This window comes from Egretta garzetta, unplaced genomic scaffold (genome assembly GCF_000687185.1).
Source record: "Egretta garzetta isolate BGI_Z169 unplaced genomic scaffold, ASM68718v1 scaffold112, whole genome shotgun sequence".
NCBI classification, from domain to species: Eukaryota; Metazoa; Chordata; class Aves; order Pelecaniformes; family Ardeidae; genus Egretta; species Egretta garzetta.
The window spans coordinates 3099588-3119909 of record NW_009258884.1 but is presented as its reverse complement, the minus strand read 5'-3'; the positions used below and the strand labels follow the sequence as shown (position 1 = coordinate 3119909).

Below are 20322 nucleotides of genomic sequence, written 5' to 3'. Positions count from 1 at the left end.
TGCTGATTATTTAATGGAAGGGGAAAATCCCACACTATCTGATCCCTGTAAAACACCATCAGTGAATAAGTACCATATACACAATGAAAAGCAACCTACCCTGAAATGTTTGAGTTTCATTATTCAGACTGACTTTTCAAACAAAGAGTCAAAGCAAGAAAATAAACTTTCAGCAGATAAAGGGGGTGGAATTATGACTGAGTCTGTATTATTCACTGTGCTCACACATCTGAAGTCATGCTGCCTTTACTCAGAGGTTTCTTCACCACCGTGTGAAGGCAGGTAAGTCTCCTCCCTTTCTTCCATCATAACTGGTTACTTTCACTTCGTGAAGGACAATTACTCATCCCGTATCATAACCTCAGATTTCCCAGTGCAATGCATAAAGGTTTTGATGGCAATCCTGCAGCTTCTCTCTCATACAGAAATTAATGGATGGTATTTTAGGGGGGCAGTTGTTCTCAACTCTCCACAATGTCATGATTGCTGCCCTCATGTCACTGATTTGTTTGATTTTGCAGGATAAACAAGAGAGTACCGAAACCTTTTTTTTTTCCTATCAGCATTAAATATTGCAGCCTTGAGACTGGCAGGCCTAGCTTTAATACACACCTGCTGTACACAGAAATGTGTGTCCTCTGGTGAGAACAAACTCAAGAAAGGTGGACTCGGAAACGAGTGCGAGCAGACAAGCCTCAGCCCTCAGATCCAACACATTACCTGCATGCTTGTTGCGCCTGTGACTGATCCTGGGAGTAGATGACCCATTTCCTCGTGGCAGGAAGAGAGCTGCACCTTTCACAGTGAGGAAGCTTTCGCTGATACTGCAAGAGAAGAGACAAACGGTGAATAAGAAAAACTCGATATTGCCTTTAAAAGGAGAAAAGCAATGGAACAAGGGAATCCACGTGCTGTTCTTTTGCCAGGAATCGATTCAGACCAAATTACTTTGTTGGTAAAGAACTTCCTCCTCCCCAGGTACCGCAAACATTCAAAGCAAAACTGAGAACAATATGAACTGAGAAACACTGAGAAGTAGAGCATACGCCTGGTGCTGTTCTGCCTGCACAGCTAGAACCTGAGCAGGCAGAGGGGATTAATCTATGGCTGCATTCTCGATTTGAAAGTCAAGATGAGATATCCACATTTCTAAATGGCGATTAATACGGCAAACCCACGAATCTCTGTAATTACAGATTCTGTTAACCCCGTGCTTTGTGGTTCAGACACAGCTGATGCCCTGCAGAAACAAATGTCTTCCTTCAGCAGTTAGCCAAAAGAAAATTAGTGTACATAACAGATTAAGAAATCATGAAACTACTGTCTATGAGTCATCTGATAATTAACTCTCAAAGACATATAAATGAAAAGCAAAATTGTAATGCTGTTGAATTCAGACATCATTTACTGCCTTGATTTTGCCCTTTCTGAAGTCACACGAGGAGAGAGTTTGTGGAAAGGGGCAATAAAGAGTTCTCAAGTTCTGTGGAACAGCTGATATTTTAAGCACATCTTCCAGTAATTTTCTCAGAGATGCTGTGGCTCATGGAAAAAGCAAGACACACTACAGATTTTGCAATTAAGCCATCCTGTTGCATAGTTAAGGGTTCCTGCTTTTCTCAGAATTGATAAGATAGTCATACACGCTTTGAAGAAAGCTAGAAACAATTCTACAGTCAACAGGATGGTTGATGAATATGATAAGACAGGATGGGAGAGTCCCTGGCATCGTGCACACCCGCAGCTCCATGCCTTGAAAAAGACATTGGCTTTTTCTCTTCAGCTGAGCAAGACACTAGGAACTTCTTAGTTCCTTTCTCTGCCTAAACAAATACCAAACCTCATTATTTATTCCCTTCCTTTAAGAGATGAGGACCGGGAAATAATAATAAGAGTAAAAAACCCCATTATATATTTGAAGAAATTCCATGTTACAAAATGCAGGTGAACGCTAGAACATGCCAAGACCCCACCCTTCATGGCTACTTCTGCTCTGCAGAATAAGCAAAGCCGAGCTGCTGCCTGCGGCCCCTGCTCCAGGGACACGTTTCAGTAGCTACTCAACGGCAGGCGTACACCTAAGCGTGACTGAAGACAAAAGCACCAAAGAGAAATCAAACACGACCAAGAACCAGGACACAGCATGGCATGAGCCTGTGATCTTCTTGTTTCATGACTTGAAGTTGACTGCTTTAACAACAGGCTTTGCTGACTATGTTTTTATAGCTACAAGAATTATAAAAGCTTGTGTTAAAGTTGGATTTCCCCCTAACCTCAAGCACATTTCTGGGCACCTCTCATTTTCCTGGTGGGGATATCAAAACCATCAAATACACACACTCAGAATAACCTTCTTTTTTAAGCCTGTAGCACATCCCAATGTTATGTGCTGTCTGTCATAACCTCAGCACGCCTCCTTACTGACAAAGTTTCTCCCAGGACTATCTTCTAAAATTAAACCATACGCTGGATGTTTCAGTAAAACCAGTATTTTAAAAAGGAAAAACTCACTTGTCCCAAATTATCTTTACCCATGCTAAAGTCTGAAACAAAACAAAAAATAAAAATTAAAGTCATTGGGCATACTGAGCACAGATGTTTCCTCAAATTCTGAAATAAAAAATTTTGACTGAGCCTTTCTAGCTTTTGGTGACAAATAGAGCACCTGAAAGCCCTCAAGCTACACAATTTCTTAAAGACTGAACTGGAGAAACACTGAGTTATCCTGAAGCTACTAACTTTAAATAAATAAAGAATGATAGTAATAAATAATAATAAAAATAATTCTCCCTCACTTAGCTTGGACAGGTTTTGATTCAGCAGTGCCCTGATGTCCTGAAGAAGTACACTTCTGCTTTTGGACTAGCACCCACAAGCGGGAGCGGGGCAGGAGCGCGCGCCGTGCTTGGCCAAGCCTCTTGAGGAGGCAAGACAAGGGTGCAGAAGGAGTGAGAAGGCATTCTCTCCTCCTCCTCCCCCCTTTACAATCTCACCACAGAGGCAAATGAATTTCAGGCTGCACAGGAGGAGAAAGAATTCAGCAGTCAAAGCCAGTTTTCACATAGTTAATTTTATCAGCAAAGCCAACAACTAATATTAGCAATCCTTTCACCTGTGCCTGAGGTTTCCCCAGAAGGTTGAATTCGCAACTATTTTTAGTGGCTAAAGCAGCGTGTAGCTAGAGGGCTGGGAGGTTAAAAATCTTCTCATTTCCATCACTTTCTCTTACCACCAGCGCTTTGCTGTCAGCCACCTGCCTGGAATGGAGACATGGGCAGAACTAAAGAGACTCCCACCAGGTACATCCTTCTAGGAGGCCACCTTCCCTCCTAAGGCCAGGGAGAGCCTTGTTTTGGGCCATTAACCACAAGCAACAAGTTTGACTTTGTAAGGCTAGGGAAAGGGAATGTAATTTCCCAGACGAAGGGTCAGGACAGGTGAAGAATGTGGCAAAGCAGATCGTTCTTGCAGAGCAGGGAGGTCAAGCAGGCAGGGCAGCACATCCCACAGGGCAGGAACGATGGCCATCCGCTGGGAAAAGAGCAGAAGGCCAGAGACGATCCCCTGCTGACGATCCCCCTCTGCTCTGGGGACACACACGGTGTGGATGAGGGCATTGCATGCTATCGGCCCCCTCAGCATCGCCTGCCACGAACTCCGAACACAAGACACACATCCGATCAGTATCCAGCACAGCACCCTAGCAAAAAACCCCCTGTAATACACAAGCACACAACCAAGCCCTTGCTCTGAGATTTGAGCAGTAAAGAAAATCTTGGGAGGAAAAGCAGGAAGTTTATAGGAAGGTCCAAACAGCTGTAGTAATAACTACCAGTGAAGCGTAACACCGTTCTTTTGGGAGATGCTGACTTTGGTGCCTGTCATGCACTATAGGGACAGAAAAAGCAATCGCTGGCCTGACATGCCCTGTACCACCCACGGCTGGCTGCTCCAGCCATGATCTGTCCCAAAAGCATCATAGTTCAGGGCAAGATCACCTTCAGGTACTGCCCACCCCCTCATATATAAGGAGAGAGGATTCCTCCTGTAAGATGCTAATAGCAGGTCCCATTCTGAGCTGCTTCAGAAATGCAAAAGGTAGAAAAGATGCGTTTGAAAAGGGCAATTAAAGGCTCAAAACAATTCTCATGATGTGGGACTGATTAACATTACAGCAGAGCCGTCCACTACTGATTTTACCCTGCTGACAGCTCGATGGCTTCCAAGCATAACCTGGGCTTTCAAATACTTCATAAAATCTGGTTTGCCAGAGCCTACTGGAGCTTGAATGCTCTTTGAAACAGACTGGGTATTAAAAGACACTAAATGTGGTTAGGGGAGAAGTTGAGTCCAGGAGAGCAGAAGACAGGGAGCCAACTTGGCAGAGCTAACAAAGCTGAGTTGTATTTTATCAGCCCACCAGGCTGATACATCAGCCCTCTGAACTACACAGTGGCTTTCTTCTGGAAAAGACTTACTTGGGACGTATCTATGGAAGAGTTATTAAAGCTATAAGCAACCCTCAGCACTACAGCTGTGGGGAAAAAAAAGCTTCTGTTCCATGTTTAGCCCTTTCACCTCTGAAGTGAAGTAGCAACCTTAAGGCCACCAGTGATGTGCTATTTGTAATTCATTGCTCACTGGGAAGAGAACCAACATAAGCGAAGACTTAAGCAACTCCTACAGAAATTACCACTTGTACCAATTTTTCTCCCAGGCAGAAAAGATTTTGTAGAAATTGTACAAGGCACATCATCAAAACTATTTCAAGCCTTCTGTAGAAAAAGCACAGACGTTCCCCTCAGAAGACCTAGTTTCTAAACAGCAGTAACAGCACGGAACAGAAGCGATTCCTGTGCTCCCTGACTTGCTGCCCAGCGGCTGAGCTCCTCATGCACAAGGACAACACTGCATGGTTCACACCGAATTCTCATTATGCTACAAAATCAGGGAACCATCTAAGACTTACGGACGGCAAACAACTAGTGAATGCCCTCCCAGCTGTTACCCTGCACGGCTCCGTCCATAAACTGCAAGCACAAACACCAAATAAACTGTTTTGAAGACACAAAAGAGAAAATGCTACTGGTTTATGGACTCTGCCAAAGCAATGAGATAACAGGAATCGTCTGACGCTTTGCCACGACCCCCCATACGATGCCTTCCACCTAAGGGGCTGCTCGACCGGGGAGCTGCTCGGCTGGAGTGCTGCACCCCAGCCAGGAGGCAGGTGAATCTGCACCACTCACCAGTTCTCAATGAAAAATTCTCAGTCCTCAGTGTAAAATACTCAGAAAGGAACCTCGTAGTCTTCTTTAGAAACTATTTCATAAAGAAAGGAGAGAAAACCTTTTTAGAAGCACAACAAGGAAACCAAAGAGGCATCTGAACAGCTTCTGGCAATGCTTTATCCTAATAAACACTTAAACTAAGTTATTGCGAGCCTGAGGATGACTTTCCAGTCGGCTCCACTTACTCATCAGAGCAGCTCCTTTACAGCAGGCTCTGTCCTGTCCAGCCAAGCCCTTCATCGGGCACTTGCCAAGTAGCACAGCCGACAGAGCTGGCACCATCCCCTGAAAGGTTCAGAGCAAACCTCACGGTGTCCCCTCCTCACCAGCTGTGCCCATGGCACGCACAGGCAGCAACACAGGCACGGCTGGGAGGTTGCATCCCCCTGCCCTGTTCCTCCTTGCCCTTAGAGGAAAGGGGGAGATTAAAAAACAATGGGGTACGGGAAATGAAGATTTCAAGATACTTGACATTTGAATAAAAGTCCACTACCTGTATTGTTTACAGAAATACAAACATAATTTCTCCATCAGCCTCAGGTATTTATTAACCACAACCCTGCAGAAAAGTGCTCTGAAGCAGCATCCTAGCAGAGTCTGTGAGCTATGGCTCAGCACTGGGAGGCTGCGCTGGGATTTCAATGCCAAGCCCGGCTCCAGCTGTACCTCCCCGTGACAAAAGTGCTGTGCAAGTAACCCCGGAGGCTTCCAACTCCTAGGCAAAAGAAGGTTTTCCTAAAGGGCATCTCTTGGGACACAGCCACCACCCAGCACAAGCTTTGCAAACACAAGAAGCTGCCCGGCAGGACTGTGCACCGCCAGGAAGGGCTTTGAGTTTCCGACCCATCTGCAGGACGTACCCTTCCCCTCCAGCTGCCGGTTAGACCAAAGGCAAACAAAAGAAAAGCAGAAACACTGTCTGAAAGCAGGCAGGCAAGTCTGACTGTAAGGAATGACACAAGTTAACCCTGGTGTTGACTAACTGGGAGCGTTCAGCAGCCCAAGCCCTGAAAATGGGAAGCGTCGATGCAGACAGCTGTACTGAAGCACTGGGGATTTCAGCTGGGAGCCGGCTCTACCAAACGTTGCTCTCATGTGCAGCAAAAGGCGGCCCCCATTTGAAGAGCCAGCAGCTGAACAGGCGTAGGATGGGGAACAGACACACTGAAAAAGAGTGTCTACTAGGAAGTGAAAAAAAATCTTTCATTCCCAGTTACTTTCCTTCAGTTTTAAGCCAGGTTGCTCCCTCAAGAGCCCCCTGACACTTTGATCTAACATGTGAAGCCAGAGCGTGCTGCAGGGGGGGAGTGCACACCTCTGCACTGCACATCTCATCTGCTGCCAGCTCAGCTCTATCATCCTCCTTTAATCCGTAAGTTGCAAAACACAAAATCAAGAGAAAGACCAGAATTCCAACGCTGGCAGGAGTGCCGTGGCAGGCGTCAATACTTAGCTCATTCCCGAGGCCGTGGAGCCAGGCGTGGAGGGAGGGCAGCTGGGGACACGAGAGCAAGCTCTTGTAGCAGGCCAGCACTCACCCTGCAAGAGCAGCAATTCCAACTGCAGCTTGCTGCGCCTGGTGTGGAAAAAGTCTCAGGAGGGTAGGCCGAGCAGCCTGCTGTTTTTCTCAGCACCTCAAGCCATTTCCCTCCTCCCTCCTGCTCCCCTTCCCAAACCGGCTGTTTCCCTTCCTGGGAATCACACCTGCTCCGGGACTGGCTCTCACCACCAGCCTCCCCAGCCTCCCACTCACTCCACCCGGCCACAAGAAAAGTCCTGGTTAATAAAGCATTGGTCCCCAGCCAAGGGTGCAAGTGTGGCTGGATGTACGTGCAGCCTGGCAGCCAGGGACCTTTCTCCATCAAACCAGCAGACAAGAGCATCACACACCTCCAGCATCCCTCCCCAGAGAAGCGCCCAGCTCTTTCAGCTTACACTGTAGTTTGTTTTTCGATAAACAACATCCCTATTTCCCTCACTTACTTTTTAAAGCACCTGGTTTAATAACTGCCAACAGTATTAATGAATTGTATAGAGGAGAGCAATGTCTGGCTTCCAGTTTAAGCCTTTACTCCTAGGCAAGGGATGAAAGCACCTGGTTCTCTTCGCAGAGGCTGGATGTCAGGGCTGTGTAAAGCAAAGTAGTACCAGTCACTAATAAAAAATATAAATCCAAACCCAGAAAACAAAAATCCCACCGCAACAACAGGGAAATGGAAAAGGTAAGGATAACTCAGGATTGCGCTACACTGACATTTGTATTAACAGGGTCAGCTGGCAGCACACACAGACAAGTCTAGGCTTCTCTGATACCAAAATAGAAACAAACCCAGTGCAGAGCAAAACAAGGGCCATGACTTACCAAAAAGGGCTCTGTAACGCTGTCAACAGAGGTGACAACACTGAGGGCAGGGAGAGAAAGGGGAAGTGGTTCTTCAACAAAGGCCGTCTCTCACCACTCAGCACTTTTGCAACTTAAGAAACAGCACAAGGAGAAAAACAAACAAAGCGTGGGAACCCGCTCCATTGCAAATGCATTGACGCAAACTGCATTTTTAGCAACATCTGCATTTGTGCTTTTTTTTAAAGGAACTGTCTACAGGCACTTCCTCTGTTCCAAGGTGGAGTTCTCTGGAGAGAGAATCCAGCTGCAATGACACAGACAGGCACAATCACAGAAAAATTTGCAATGCCAATGGTAACATGCTCATACTAACTTATCTACTGATCCCTTCTTGCCATAGCCAAGTCGTCTTGTCCCTTGCCTTGGTCTCCAGTATGGACATCTGCTGAAGTTGAGCTAAGACAACAAGAACAAGTTACAGTTTGCTAGAAGATACCCAAAGGTGAGGATGATAGGTGCGAATCTGAACTCTAAAGGCATTCCCTTTATTTGCTCCAAGTGAGGAAAGAATTTATGGTAAATGTGGAGAGGGTTCCACCTGCACAAGGGAGCACTGAGGAGTGGAGTTGCATCTGCAAGTGAAGAGCAACCACTTCAGACGCATGGAACAACCAAGCTCACAGACACAGTTTCAGAGATGGGATTTAACCACAGCCTCAGGTCATCTGACAAGGCTGTAGGGAGTGCTGATGCCCACTCAATACAGAGTTAATAAAGGCCTACAAGTCTAAGCCCACTACTGGGAAAAACCATCACACAAACATGCCATCAGTGCTCCTCTGCCACCAGGATCATTTGAATTGAGGTCCAGAAACCATTTTGCAAACTTCAGAGTCAAAGCAGCCTGGGCACGCTGGTGAGAGCAGTGGCATCCTTTGGAGACAGCAGTGAAGACGACAGTTCTGGGCCGAGAAATACATCCCTGCCAGAGATGCCTGGCTGCCAGCAAGGGGAGCAATGGCAGCTGCTGTTTGCAGCCAAAGGTTTCAGCCCACGCAGCTGCAATGGGTCTGCACCGTGCTGAAGACAACCACAACCACCTGCAGCATTCCTCCGCCTCCGGGCGCCCTGAGCCTCGTGCTGCAGTGGTGAGCTGACCCCTGGACTCCTGTCAAATGTACTCCCTCACAGGCAGGGCTGGGCTTTATTTGTTACAGGCACAGGAAAGCAGACTGGGTTTTGTTTTAAGCAGGACTTCAGAAAACAACATTTTAGAATTTTTGAGAGAAGTCAAAGTCCAAGTGGGTTTCCCATTCCCCTCAGGTACCCCTGGCCTACGGATGAACCAGCTCAACACCGTACAAGCTCCCAAATCAACGGCAATGCAGGCAGATCCCTCGCGCAGGCATCGGCTGCCTCCTCACCAGCCTGCCCGGCAGAGCAAACGCCGGGAGCTCAGCGCTGCCTTCCCGCCCATCCGTGTGCCCATGCCCGCTGCTGACAGCTCCATATTACGTTTCACAGGGCTGCTGCTGCACGCGTGCTCGTACAGTAACACACGCACAAGCCTCCCCGCGGCACCTCGCTGCCGAGCCCGCCTGCATCGCTTCCTGGCAGCGCTCGGCAGCCCCAGAGCAGCGGCTCAGAACGCCAGCAGACGGCCTCGTGCCGAGCTCGGGCAGCTCACGGGTGAGCGAGACGCGCCGAGTCGCAAGGCTGCTGCTGCCACCGAAACGCAGCAGGGGCTGGGACGTCCCGCTGCAGCACAGATCATCAGGTAGTAATTTATTTCGAGGATTATCAACTTGGGCACAGACTGTGTGATTCACCACGGCGATGAATCATAGAATTGTTTAGGCTGGAAGAGACCTTTAAGATCAAGTCCAGCCGCTACCCTGACACTGCCATCCCACCACTAAACCGAACAACAGAGACGTGCGAGGATGGATGCAAGCTATCACACACTGAAACGTCCTCATTCCCACGCAGCACAAGCAGCAAAAAACTTCACTGTCCACCTTGCTATACAACACTAAAGCAGCCCCAACAAGCCACGTGTTGGCTGGCCCATCGTCAGCCTCCAAGCCGGCTTCAGAGAATCCATCCAGAGAGAAAGAAAAAAATTCCAAAAAAGCAACAGCAAAACAAATTGTGCAAACAAAGCTTGGACGTGCTCTGGAATTCAGGGCACAAAATCATTTTTGTACAGTCCGAGCGCGGCAGTTCACGTACTAGAAAGGGGGCAGCTAACACAATTAGGATGCTTATTAAGAAATCCGGGCACTTCGTGTTTACAGAAGAAATCTGATTCTATGCACTTTTTTAAGCAAGAGACCCAGACCGGAAGCAAGATCGTGCAAGGAATTTGTTTTACATGATAGTCCCCAAAGGCTTCCAGGTCTCCAAGTCAAGACATTCCCAGATTAAAGCCCTACGCGACATTCTTCTTGTGCTCTATACTGTTTAAACATCCACAGACTTGAATGCATACCATCAGGTTCATGGAGCAGGACAGTTATACCCAAGAGAGCACTCTGCTATGTTTTACCACCACATGCCGCACTCCTAGCAGCTCAGGCTGTCCAAAATCAGCCAGCTGCTGTGGTATGAACAAAATGCTTTCAGACATATATTCTTAAAAACACTTTAATCAACATGAGAAAACTTTGTAAGGAGAATCTATCGCATCAAGGATCAAAGAAAAAAAAATAGCATTTTGATTAGTTATCTTCAGAAAGAGCACCCCTCTGGCTGACACGTACTTAGCTTTTTTTCCTGTCAGAATTAACACAGTCCATGTTGATCATCTTTAAACCACACAATCATCTCCTCTGCCACCAGAGTTTGAAAGTGTCGCTTTCATACACAGCACATTTCTTTTAAAACCTTAAACAACAGCTGACGCATCCTCAAGCAGTTAACAACCAGCAAGCCTGAAAGGTCTCTCCCCACTATGTTTAAATACATTCAAGATGGGACATTTTATAACTGATTTTACCCCAATCTCCCCACACGTGCAGGATTCATCGCTGTCACAGACCTGACCATGTTTGGCCTGAGTGGCAGCGCCCTGCAAAAAGGACCCCTCTGCTTTAAATACGACTGTAACACAAGTCAAAGGAGACGGGCTAAGGTCAACATACTGTCCCTCCCCACAGCAGCCAAGTCCAGGGGCACCTATATTTAGACAAAGTATGCCTGGCACTTTAAAGATGGAAGGAGACCACTGACTTGCCTGAATCGCTGCCAGTGCTGGCCATCTCCCTGGGACTGGGACAGTCTGACCAGAAGCTGGCAAGCACCCTGGCACCCGCTCAAAGTGGAGCACCCTGTGCACCCAACACAGCCCCACGCCCTCCCCGACAGCCACAGCCACCCCAGGCACAAGCCCAGCCTCGCAGACTTGGAGAGAGCAGAGCAGCCCGGATGCGGGCAGGTTGAAGAGGACATTGCTCTATCGCTTCTTCTGCTGGTTATATGGTGGAGGTGGCCAGCACCGAGCGTGGCTGTGGTCAGCCAGAGAGCAGAGGTTCTGCCGCCTTGTGAAGCAGCACCGTGCCAGGGACTCAGCTCTGCAACCGCCCCAACGCCCGGAGCGGGGCATGGGACGGAGGAATTACACTGGGGAAGCAGCCTGGCTCTGATCGCAGCCTCCTTGCTGCCCTCAGTAAATACATTAATGGACCCCTGTAAATAGAGCACCAAAACAAGGCCCACTCTGTCTCCACACAAAGAAATCAATGCTGAATAAAAAGCCTTTTCCTCTGTGCTAAAAAGCAGCAGATGCTTGTTTACCAAAAAGCATCAAAAATCATGAAGAGGCTGTTGGATTTGACTCGCAAAAAAATAGAAGTTATTTGTTCAGTATTTTAACTTCTGCAGCACTCAGCACTTTCAATTTTCTCTCATTCTTATTGCATCCTCCCCATGCACGAGGGCTATTTGATCCCTACATGACAGTTTCCAGCAGGAACAGTAAAATCAGTTTAGGGCTGACTGTCCCTTTAGATTAGCAAAAGGGACAGTCAGCGGTAACCAGCAATGCGAGATGGTTTGTGAACCGTTTCAGAGAGAACAGCCACGTGCCAGATTTCTTTCAATAGGTTTTGATTTGAAATTGGAAGTCACAGGGAGCTTTACCTGTCATGCCGATATGGCCTGGAACCAGGCTACTGACCTGCTCACCCTTGCAATACGCCAGCGACTTCATTTTACGGAATAGCAAAGCCACAATGAAGGCAACACCAACTTTAAGGTGGCTGTAAATAATAACTTGAAATTTTAATCAGTTAGCAGTAAGAAAACATCAAAGGCAAAGATCAGAAACATTTTATAGTTGGAATAGTTTCATGGATTCTGTGTCTTTTCTTCAATCCACGGCAACTCTTAGGACAATCCTTAGCACAAGCAAGGTGAATACAAACTTCAGATTCAATTTAAAGCTGCAAACCAAAGAAGAAATACAGCATTGCTTTGGGTTAACCAACTCAACACTGCAGGGAATGGGGTATCTCAGCCTTTAAAGACAGCCTGCTCCCCAGCAGAGAGGGGACACGCTGCCTTGTCCCATGCAGCCCTCCCCGGCAGAGCACACCTACCCTGGCAGAAGCCATGAAAAGCACTCCAACGTGTTGCTGGTGTAAGTGACAACCAGTCTCCGGAGCCATCAGGAAAAGCTCTCCAAATCAGACCACAAGATATAATTATGATGCATTTCAAAATGCAGACTCAGCATCGCTTTCTAATCCAACTCTTCCCCCTGCGGATGTAGCACGTTCTTCCTGGAGACAACATCCCTTGTGACTCTGCTTTTTCTTTTGGCTCTCTGAATAGGGATCAGCTTACCAGGAGTCCTTTATTCCTGAAATAATTTCCATTAATCACTCGCCATACACCACTTTAAACAGAAGCTGACAGACTGTGGGATGTCTAACACCACCGCAGCATCTCCCAACTTAAATAAAGGCTGAAACGAAGGGAAGCTCAAGAGGTAAAAAGGAACCGGGAGATTTCTAAGTAGCAGACAAGTGAACTTCTTCAAACTGTTCCCAAGCATTGCAATGGTTTTATACAGATGCCTGCAAATTTTAAATAAAAGCAAGGAAGCAGTACCATGTGAACCATCAGCACTTCATTATATATGTTCACAATAAAAGTAAATAAAAGGTAACACAGCAACCTGTGTTATCCTGAAGCATCACCCTGCAGTTCTGCATTTGTGACTCCTCAGTGCAGCTGCAAATTAACTTACCCTTTTAGCACCCTAATGTGACTTTCAGCTAAAGGAAATGTCAGTGCTTAACTTCAAAATGCACTTCAAGGAGTTTCTAACTCAATATAAAAACCCTGCAAAGTTTTGCTGGCTAAGACTCAAGACTGGAAACACATTAAATAAAGTTTTAATTTACAAGAGCTTGAACTCTGAAGAGTAGAGATTCCAGATGTGTTTATCCCTGCAAAAGTCAGGTGCTAAATTTCATCAGAATTAGCACTTTAGGCAGTTTGGCAGCCAATTTTCAGTGGTTAACTCAGGTCTTCGTGTTTCCTAAAAGCATGCAAACCCCTTTAAAAACCACATATTAAAGCAGAAAGACCAATGGAATACTAAACACTGCGGAGTATCACAGACCCAGAGAAGTCTCTAACAAGAACAGAGTGTACTTTAGGGAAAAGGCTCTTAAATGGTTTTTGGAAAGGCTCTAGAACAGATATTTGCTTAATTTTAAGCTGGAGAGCCTCTCATAAAACATTTCATGATGTACTTGAAGGAACTAAGGACAAAAAAGTCAGTAACATTGCAGCAGCATTAAGATTTTGCTCTGGTGACTGTGCTGGGACAGTCGGTGATGTCCTGCCCCATCCCTGTCTCCTTTATGTCCTGCTGAGCAGGCGCTGCCCTCCCAAAACACGGGCTCTCGGCTTGCTTACCCCCTGGCATTTACAGGGACAGCTTCGCAATACGCAGCCGCCCCGCTCCCACACACACGCTGAACGTATCACCACCTAACTCTGGATGGATGTTTATTCTGCACTCCTTACCCCTGCTTGTTAACGAAGCACATGAATATTCCTCCGTCTGCTTTCTTACAAGTTCCTGTTCATGGCAAACCAACAGGAGGGCTCGAGATGGTGCTGACAAATTATTTGTTTTTATTTAGGCTAACTGGCTTTCAGTCTTCGCAAGACAATGGAATGCAGCTGTTCCACTTCACATTTGTTTTTTGATTTCTCCATCTCTCTTTCAAAGCAAATAAAGGGAAAAACCCACAAGCCTAACAATAACAACAACAAAAAAGGCAGTGACAAACTCTTCACGCACCACCGCACAATGAGCCTTTAAAAAAGAAAAAAAAACCAACCAAAGCGACCCAATTCTGGGTTCATTTTAATCCAGCATCGAGTTGCACAAAGCAAGCAGAAGACTAACAGACTAAGCTTTAGAGGACAAAGATAAGACTAATGATAGCTTTTCCCATCTGTACCTTTGTGCAAATGAGGTAAATTATGACCTGACAAAGGTAAATTTATCATTTGCTAATCAAAATGACCCTCCTCCAGCCCCACGTGCCGTTTGGAGTCTCTCAGAAAACATCAGCAATACACCCATACGGCTGCCCGTGCCCATCCGTCGGCCACCTTCTCGACCAGCCAGAGGTGGTTGAGCACACAGGTACAGCCCGCTCCAAAGCATCCCCTTAGGACGGAGGCTGCAGGGCAACAAGAGGCTCAGGTGAGCGAATTAGCTCTCTTCATGCTGGCGAACAAAGTGCAGGGAGAGAGGCAATACAGCACAGTTCATTATGCAGGTCAACGCTGGTGTATAGACCATTAGATCTAAGCTCAACTCATCTCAACAGTTCTCTGCAGGGGCCCCAGCCCACCCTTTGAGGCAGCACTGGACCAAGGGATGAACTTCCTCCGATTCATCTCTGTGCCTCCATAAGAGCCATATTGCAAAATTCAGTTGTAAGAAATCTGCCCTTTTCCAGCGAAAAGCTGGAAGTTTAACAGAACGTGAACCAAACCCAGAACTGCGGAGTCACTGAGGAGACCACCGGCAGGGGAAAGCCCCGGCTGGTGGAATAAGATGGACCTCATTAAGCCCTTGGGCTTAATGGGAGAAGTGTGTGCACAAACTAAGGACTTCACTACCAAGTGACAAAGATCATTTGTTTAAAAGAAAGGACTAAATCATTTATGGTTGAGCAGTCTGTGGATTTAGCCTACTTGTAACAAAGGTGTTTTGAGAAAAAGCTACTTCTTAAATGGCTTATTGCACATAAACCCAGAGACCCCAACAGGCTGAATACAATGTTGATGAGGGCCAGATAAGTATGGGATAAAGAGGAAAATGCACCAACCGAGGAGCCTGTGGCCTTAATATACCTAGAAATGCCCAAATTTGAAAAGCTGCCAATGCCGAGAAGTGCCGGCCCTGCAGGGAGAGCTCATGGGCTAGATTTCTGTGTCACTCCCAGCCTTTGCGAACGCTGGGTATGGTTTAATTTTATCATTCACCTCTACAGGTTTTTCTTTCCCCAGCCTCCCCCAGTTGCGGGCTGATGCCCTTGAACCAGGAGGCTCCTCTCTGTCCCAAAACACTTGGTTAATCCTACACAATACAGCAAATAGGTGCCTGCAGAACAACTACTGCCAGTCTCCAGTTACTTCCCAAGCTGCTGAATTAAAGCTCTGGCCCAGGTGCAGAGGCAAAGCAAAGGGGTGTCTTCCGAATACTTCAGCAAAAGCACAACCATTCAGAATTAACCACAGCAGTGAATTTTATTCCATGTGTTTGTGGAAATACAGCCTTCGGCCAGCTGCTACGAAACACCATGGCTGGAAACTCAAGTTGCAGATTTGCTCTGTACACATTAAGTCCATTACACCGGAGAAAAAATATTTGCTGAACTAGTTTTAAGCCCATACGGGCTGATAATTTAAATGCTGTTTGTCAGACTGATGCAGAGGAGACAGCAACTCTTCAGAGCCTATTGCATAAAGGATGCAGAACTTTCCCTGACCCCACAAACACTAGTTAGAAGCAACATTTCAAGAAAGTTAGCCTGAAGTTGTTTAAAAAACAATGAAGCAATCTTTTAGCCAGGGGCTCTGCAATAAAGGTACAAGGAAGCACAATCCTGCAAAAAAAACCCCAGCCAGCCTATTCACTGGTCCCAGAAGGTCCTTTTCTGCTGATAATCTCACTTGGGTCCTTCTGCTTTGTAGTCTTCAGAAAAATCCCAAGTGTTTCCAGAGACAGACACATCTGCAGATGTCTTAAGAAAACACAGAATCTCACAGGCAACCTCTACCATTCGCAGCCTTTTAAAACATGAACTTGGCAGCCTAGCAGTGTGGGCTTCCTAACTAAAACTTGCTGCTTAAAAACTGGTGGTGGTGTGGGGGTTTTGTCCTTGAAACACTAAGTTTGCTGCTCAAGTTTTGATTTTTCGTCTGATAACCATCTCTGTCTCTCTTCCAACCCCCTACCAGGAAGGATCGGTGAGACAAATACCCACAGCTTCCAGGGAAATAAAAGGAAAAGCCAAACAGGAAAAGTAGTTATGAACAATACAGCCCTGGCTTAGTTAATTATCAACTTTGGAGCACCCAGCATACTACTTTTACCCAATTACCACAACTTATTTGCATAGAGTTTTTAATAATCCGTGGGTAGTAAGAGGCCTTTTATGCATTGCATTTGTGTTATCGCAATCAGCAAAGAAATAGAAGAGATGAGAAATCCCCGATGACTCTGCTCAGTCAACAGGAAGCCCATCCACGGTGCTGGGGGAGCTCAGCTGCGCGGAGGGGTGGGCAGGAAGGGGAAGGGGTCAGGCTCCCCTGCCTGCACATTCCCACTGCATCCTTGATGGAGTACGAGGCTGTCTTCTGCCGTCATACAAACCCTGAGGACACAATACACACTTAACTGGAAAGCAGCGCTGCTGTAGTCCGCACTGATCCCACCAGCCTCTACAAGAGATGAAGAGCTAATCAACTTGTTCCCCATTTCAAGCACCTCCAACCAGGGTGACCCTCAGCTCATAAAGCAATTTCAACTAGAGCTGAGAGCGGCACCCGGAATCACCCTGCCGATCTTCCAGTCTTTTGAGCAGCTGTTGCCAAGCATCTCCTCATCAACTCTTAAATATTGACTCTCAGCACAATGGTACCAATGCTTACAAAGGTACAGCACTTAAAATTACACAGAGACAATTAAACATTTCCAGCAGCACACTGCTTGGAGGATTGAGGTCTAATTGCTGAACAGTCAAGGTTTTCGGTAGCAATAACGTTGTGAGCAGATAAAAAGGCTGTAAGGTTTCACATACGGGAAATAAATAAATAAATAGATAAATAAGCAGCTCTCCCAACAGTGGCAACAGCAGCCGCACACCTACCTAAGTTCCTGACTTGGCACTTGGTGTAATTTAAAATTAGACGGTCGTAAAATTTCCTAGCATAAAGGCCGTGGCCGCATGACAAAGGTAAATGGAAGGGGTGGGGAGGACAAGGGCCAAGGCAGGCTGGGCACAAAGACAGGCTGCAGCAAGGAGGAGGCACTACAATGAGCCTGAATTACCTGGTGGTGTAATTTCACGTACAGTTTGTAATTACCTGCACAGCCCGTAACTTCCTCTTACATGATGAAGTGGTGTTTCTTCACACTAGGCAGAAGAAGGGTTGTCACTTACAAGAAAACTGATTATGTGAGAGAGCAGCAGGCTGCTAAGCCAAGTCTGCAAGAACATTTTGTGGCTACCTTTAACCTTCCACTGAGCAGAATTCTGTTTAACTTGTGGGTTTTGCTTCTGTCCTTTTTTTTTTTTTTCTTTTTTAAGAGCTCCAAGATAATCCCACAACACTGTGAGGAAACTAGCTATTCTAGCGCCTTCTTTTTTTTCCCCCAAGTTTAAAATACTTCTAAAAACTATCCGTTAACATCTTATAACAGAAAATAAACCGGTATGAAGCAAGTATGAGAACCATGGAAAGTAGCAAACATCTTTGTGTTTTTAGATCCATCTGGCTCCCAAAGTGTTGGGAGGATGCAGTAGTAAACAGTATTGGAACGCTTTAACACATGCTCAACCTGAGCCTAGGGAGGGCTCTCACTCCTGCTTTTGCAGAAAGGAAGCTGAGGCAGGGACAAAAGTATTTAAACATCCCAAAAAATGCACAAAAAATGCCAGGGGGATGCAGGCACCAAAGCTCGGTGGTTAATTCTCAGGTTAAAAGAAAAGCTAAGCACCCATCTGCGCCTTCAGGCTCCACTCCCTTGCTGAACGCTGGCCTGGTGGGACTTGGCCACGGTCGCACAGGAAGGATGCAGCGCAGCAGGGAGCGAGAGCTGGGTCTTCCCAAATCCCAAGTGAGCGCCCTGATCGCTGGATAATCCTGCTTTGCTACAGAGATAAAGAGGAAAACAGAGAGACAGAGGAATCTGGCATTATCACAGGGACACGGAAAAAACACTTCAGGGGCACCGACAGTGAATGAGATCCTAAAACTTGGCCCAAGGCAGAGGAAGCGACTGCAGGCAGGAAGAACTGATCTATGGCAACTTATCCAGGTTTCTTCTCTGAAAAATCCTTTGGTATTTGCAGCCTGTCTGAAGTTTTGCTTTTTGTTTTCTATCTTTCTATCAGCTGCCTTAGAGTTTTAGTAGACCAAAGTAAATTCTGAATCCTACACACAAATAAACTAGTAAATCAGCAGAATTCCCACTGGGTTCAGTGAGAGCAGCAAGACTTTCTGGAATGAGTTACAACTATAAATTCTGAGCATTTTGACAAACACAAGTCTCTCGGACATTGATTTGAATCCTTGTGAACCTAAAATGAATTAGACCCAGACCAGCTGACTACATTACTGACTAAAAGCGTCAACACAAGAGTAATTTCTGCTGATCTCTGAAAGTCAGAGCTGATTAGCCAAATACATCTACTAAAGAATACACTGAAACAGAAATTTCTGATAATGTTTGGGTCAATACTGCCCTTCCCATTCCACAGAGAACACATTTTAGCACAGCAGAACAACAAAATCTGGATTTTTAGGTCTCACCTACAATGAAATAAGGACATCCAATATTAATCAGCCCTTGTGAACTTGTAATTAGGAGTATAAACTTTAAGCCAGGTTTTTAATATGCCAGTCCGAAAGCCACAGCACCGTCCTGATTGAGAATGCTATCAAAATACTAATCCAGCACTCAGCCTTGTGCGAACATTTATGTGTGGGCCAAAAGCTCTGTCATTCTCACGCTTATTAATCTTCCCTTCCAGGAGGCAAAAACCAGCATAAGCTCCTCTGATAACTCAGTTATCTCTCTCCCCAGAAAAGGAAAGGGTGGTCCTTCCAACCAAGTGGCAATTTAAACTACTCCTAGATAGAAGGCCGCAGGGCTACCGGCAACCGAGGGAGCAGAGACGAGCAGCATTTCCCCTGCCTTTTGATCCCTTCCTGTATGCTCTCAAACCGTGGGTTAAGTGTTTGAGCAGCATATAAAACAAACATCTTAAAAGCACTTAAATTGTTACCTAGCTACCCAATATAGCTTGGTAAATCATCTTGGAGCTGTAAGGAAATGTTTCAGCCTACGGCAGGTTGGGGTTTTTTTCCTAAATTCTAGAATTACTGCTACTTCCCAAAGCCCAGGGTGTATCCAATTCGAATCCTTGCTTCCACAGAACGGTTCAGGTGTATCACTGTTAAACCTACGCTACCAGCAACCACAGGGAAAGCTGTCATGTTTACAGGCAACACTGGGAGCGGAAAAAAATGACTAATTATAAGTATTTGGGGTAGAGTATGAAAGGCTCAGAGAGACTTAACTAAACTGATTACCAAATACAGCAGTGATTGCTTATGCTCAAAAAAAGAGGCCACAGGGTCCAGGGACTTATTTCTGTATCAAGCATAAGCAGGGTTGTCTGCTAAAGACCTCGTAAGTGCGAGGCAGCTCGATTTCTAGCAGGAGCTTCTAGCGACAAGAACACGGTTCCAGGTGGGACTCGGCATTTTATCCTACTATCTTTAAGCCTTTCATGATGTTTCCAAGAGATAAAACAGTCGTTAGCTTCTTTTAAAGAAATAGCAAGCACGACGAGACCACAGCCACTCTCTCTCTCAAAGCCTTATCTACCACCCCATAGCAGCCGATTCCCTCCTTAATCCTTCCAGCCAAACCCCACAACTCAGGCAGTGCTGTTAATTGTCTACAAATTAAATGATTATTTCTATCTGCATTTCAAAGAGGGGCGTGCAGCTGGAGAGTGATTTTTTCAAGCGGCTTAGTACAGGGCACAGAGACGCTCGCTCTGAACTTTATAGCTGCCCAAGACTGACAGTCCTTAAAATCTGGCACCACCTCACATCTCTCCTTCATGACCTGCGGGTCCCGAGTGTAAGGTCCCAACCCTGCTCCTATTGCACCGACCCGAAAAAAAACCCCACCCAACCCCAAATCCGCAGCCCCTATCTACCACCTTGCGCTAAGCCAAAACAAGAGATCAAATAAAGGGGCTAATCTCTACTTTAAGCCCAAGAGAGGGCCAAGGTACACGGCCACAGGACGCGTGCCCCTCGCTATCACCGCAGGGCCCGGCTGTGAGCCTGCTGGAGGGGCGAGGGGGCTGCAGCCCGGCCCCGCACCGCCCCGGGGCCCCGCACCGCACC

The 20322-nt window shown here is 46.4% G+C and overlaps 1 protein-coding gene across 1 annotated transcript in view; it reads right to left on the bottom strand.

The window, feature by feature from the left end:
• The window catches only part of SSH2 (slingshot protein phosphatase 2), a 67319-nt gene that overhangs the window by 31885 nt on the left and 15112 nt on the right, over positions 1 to 20322 (bottom strand). Inside the window, 1 exon segment of the mRNA XM_035889616.1 lies at positions 721 to 824. Within this exon segment, the coding sequence (XP_035745509.1) occupies positions 721 to 824 (104 nt within the window).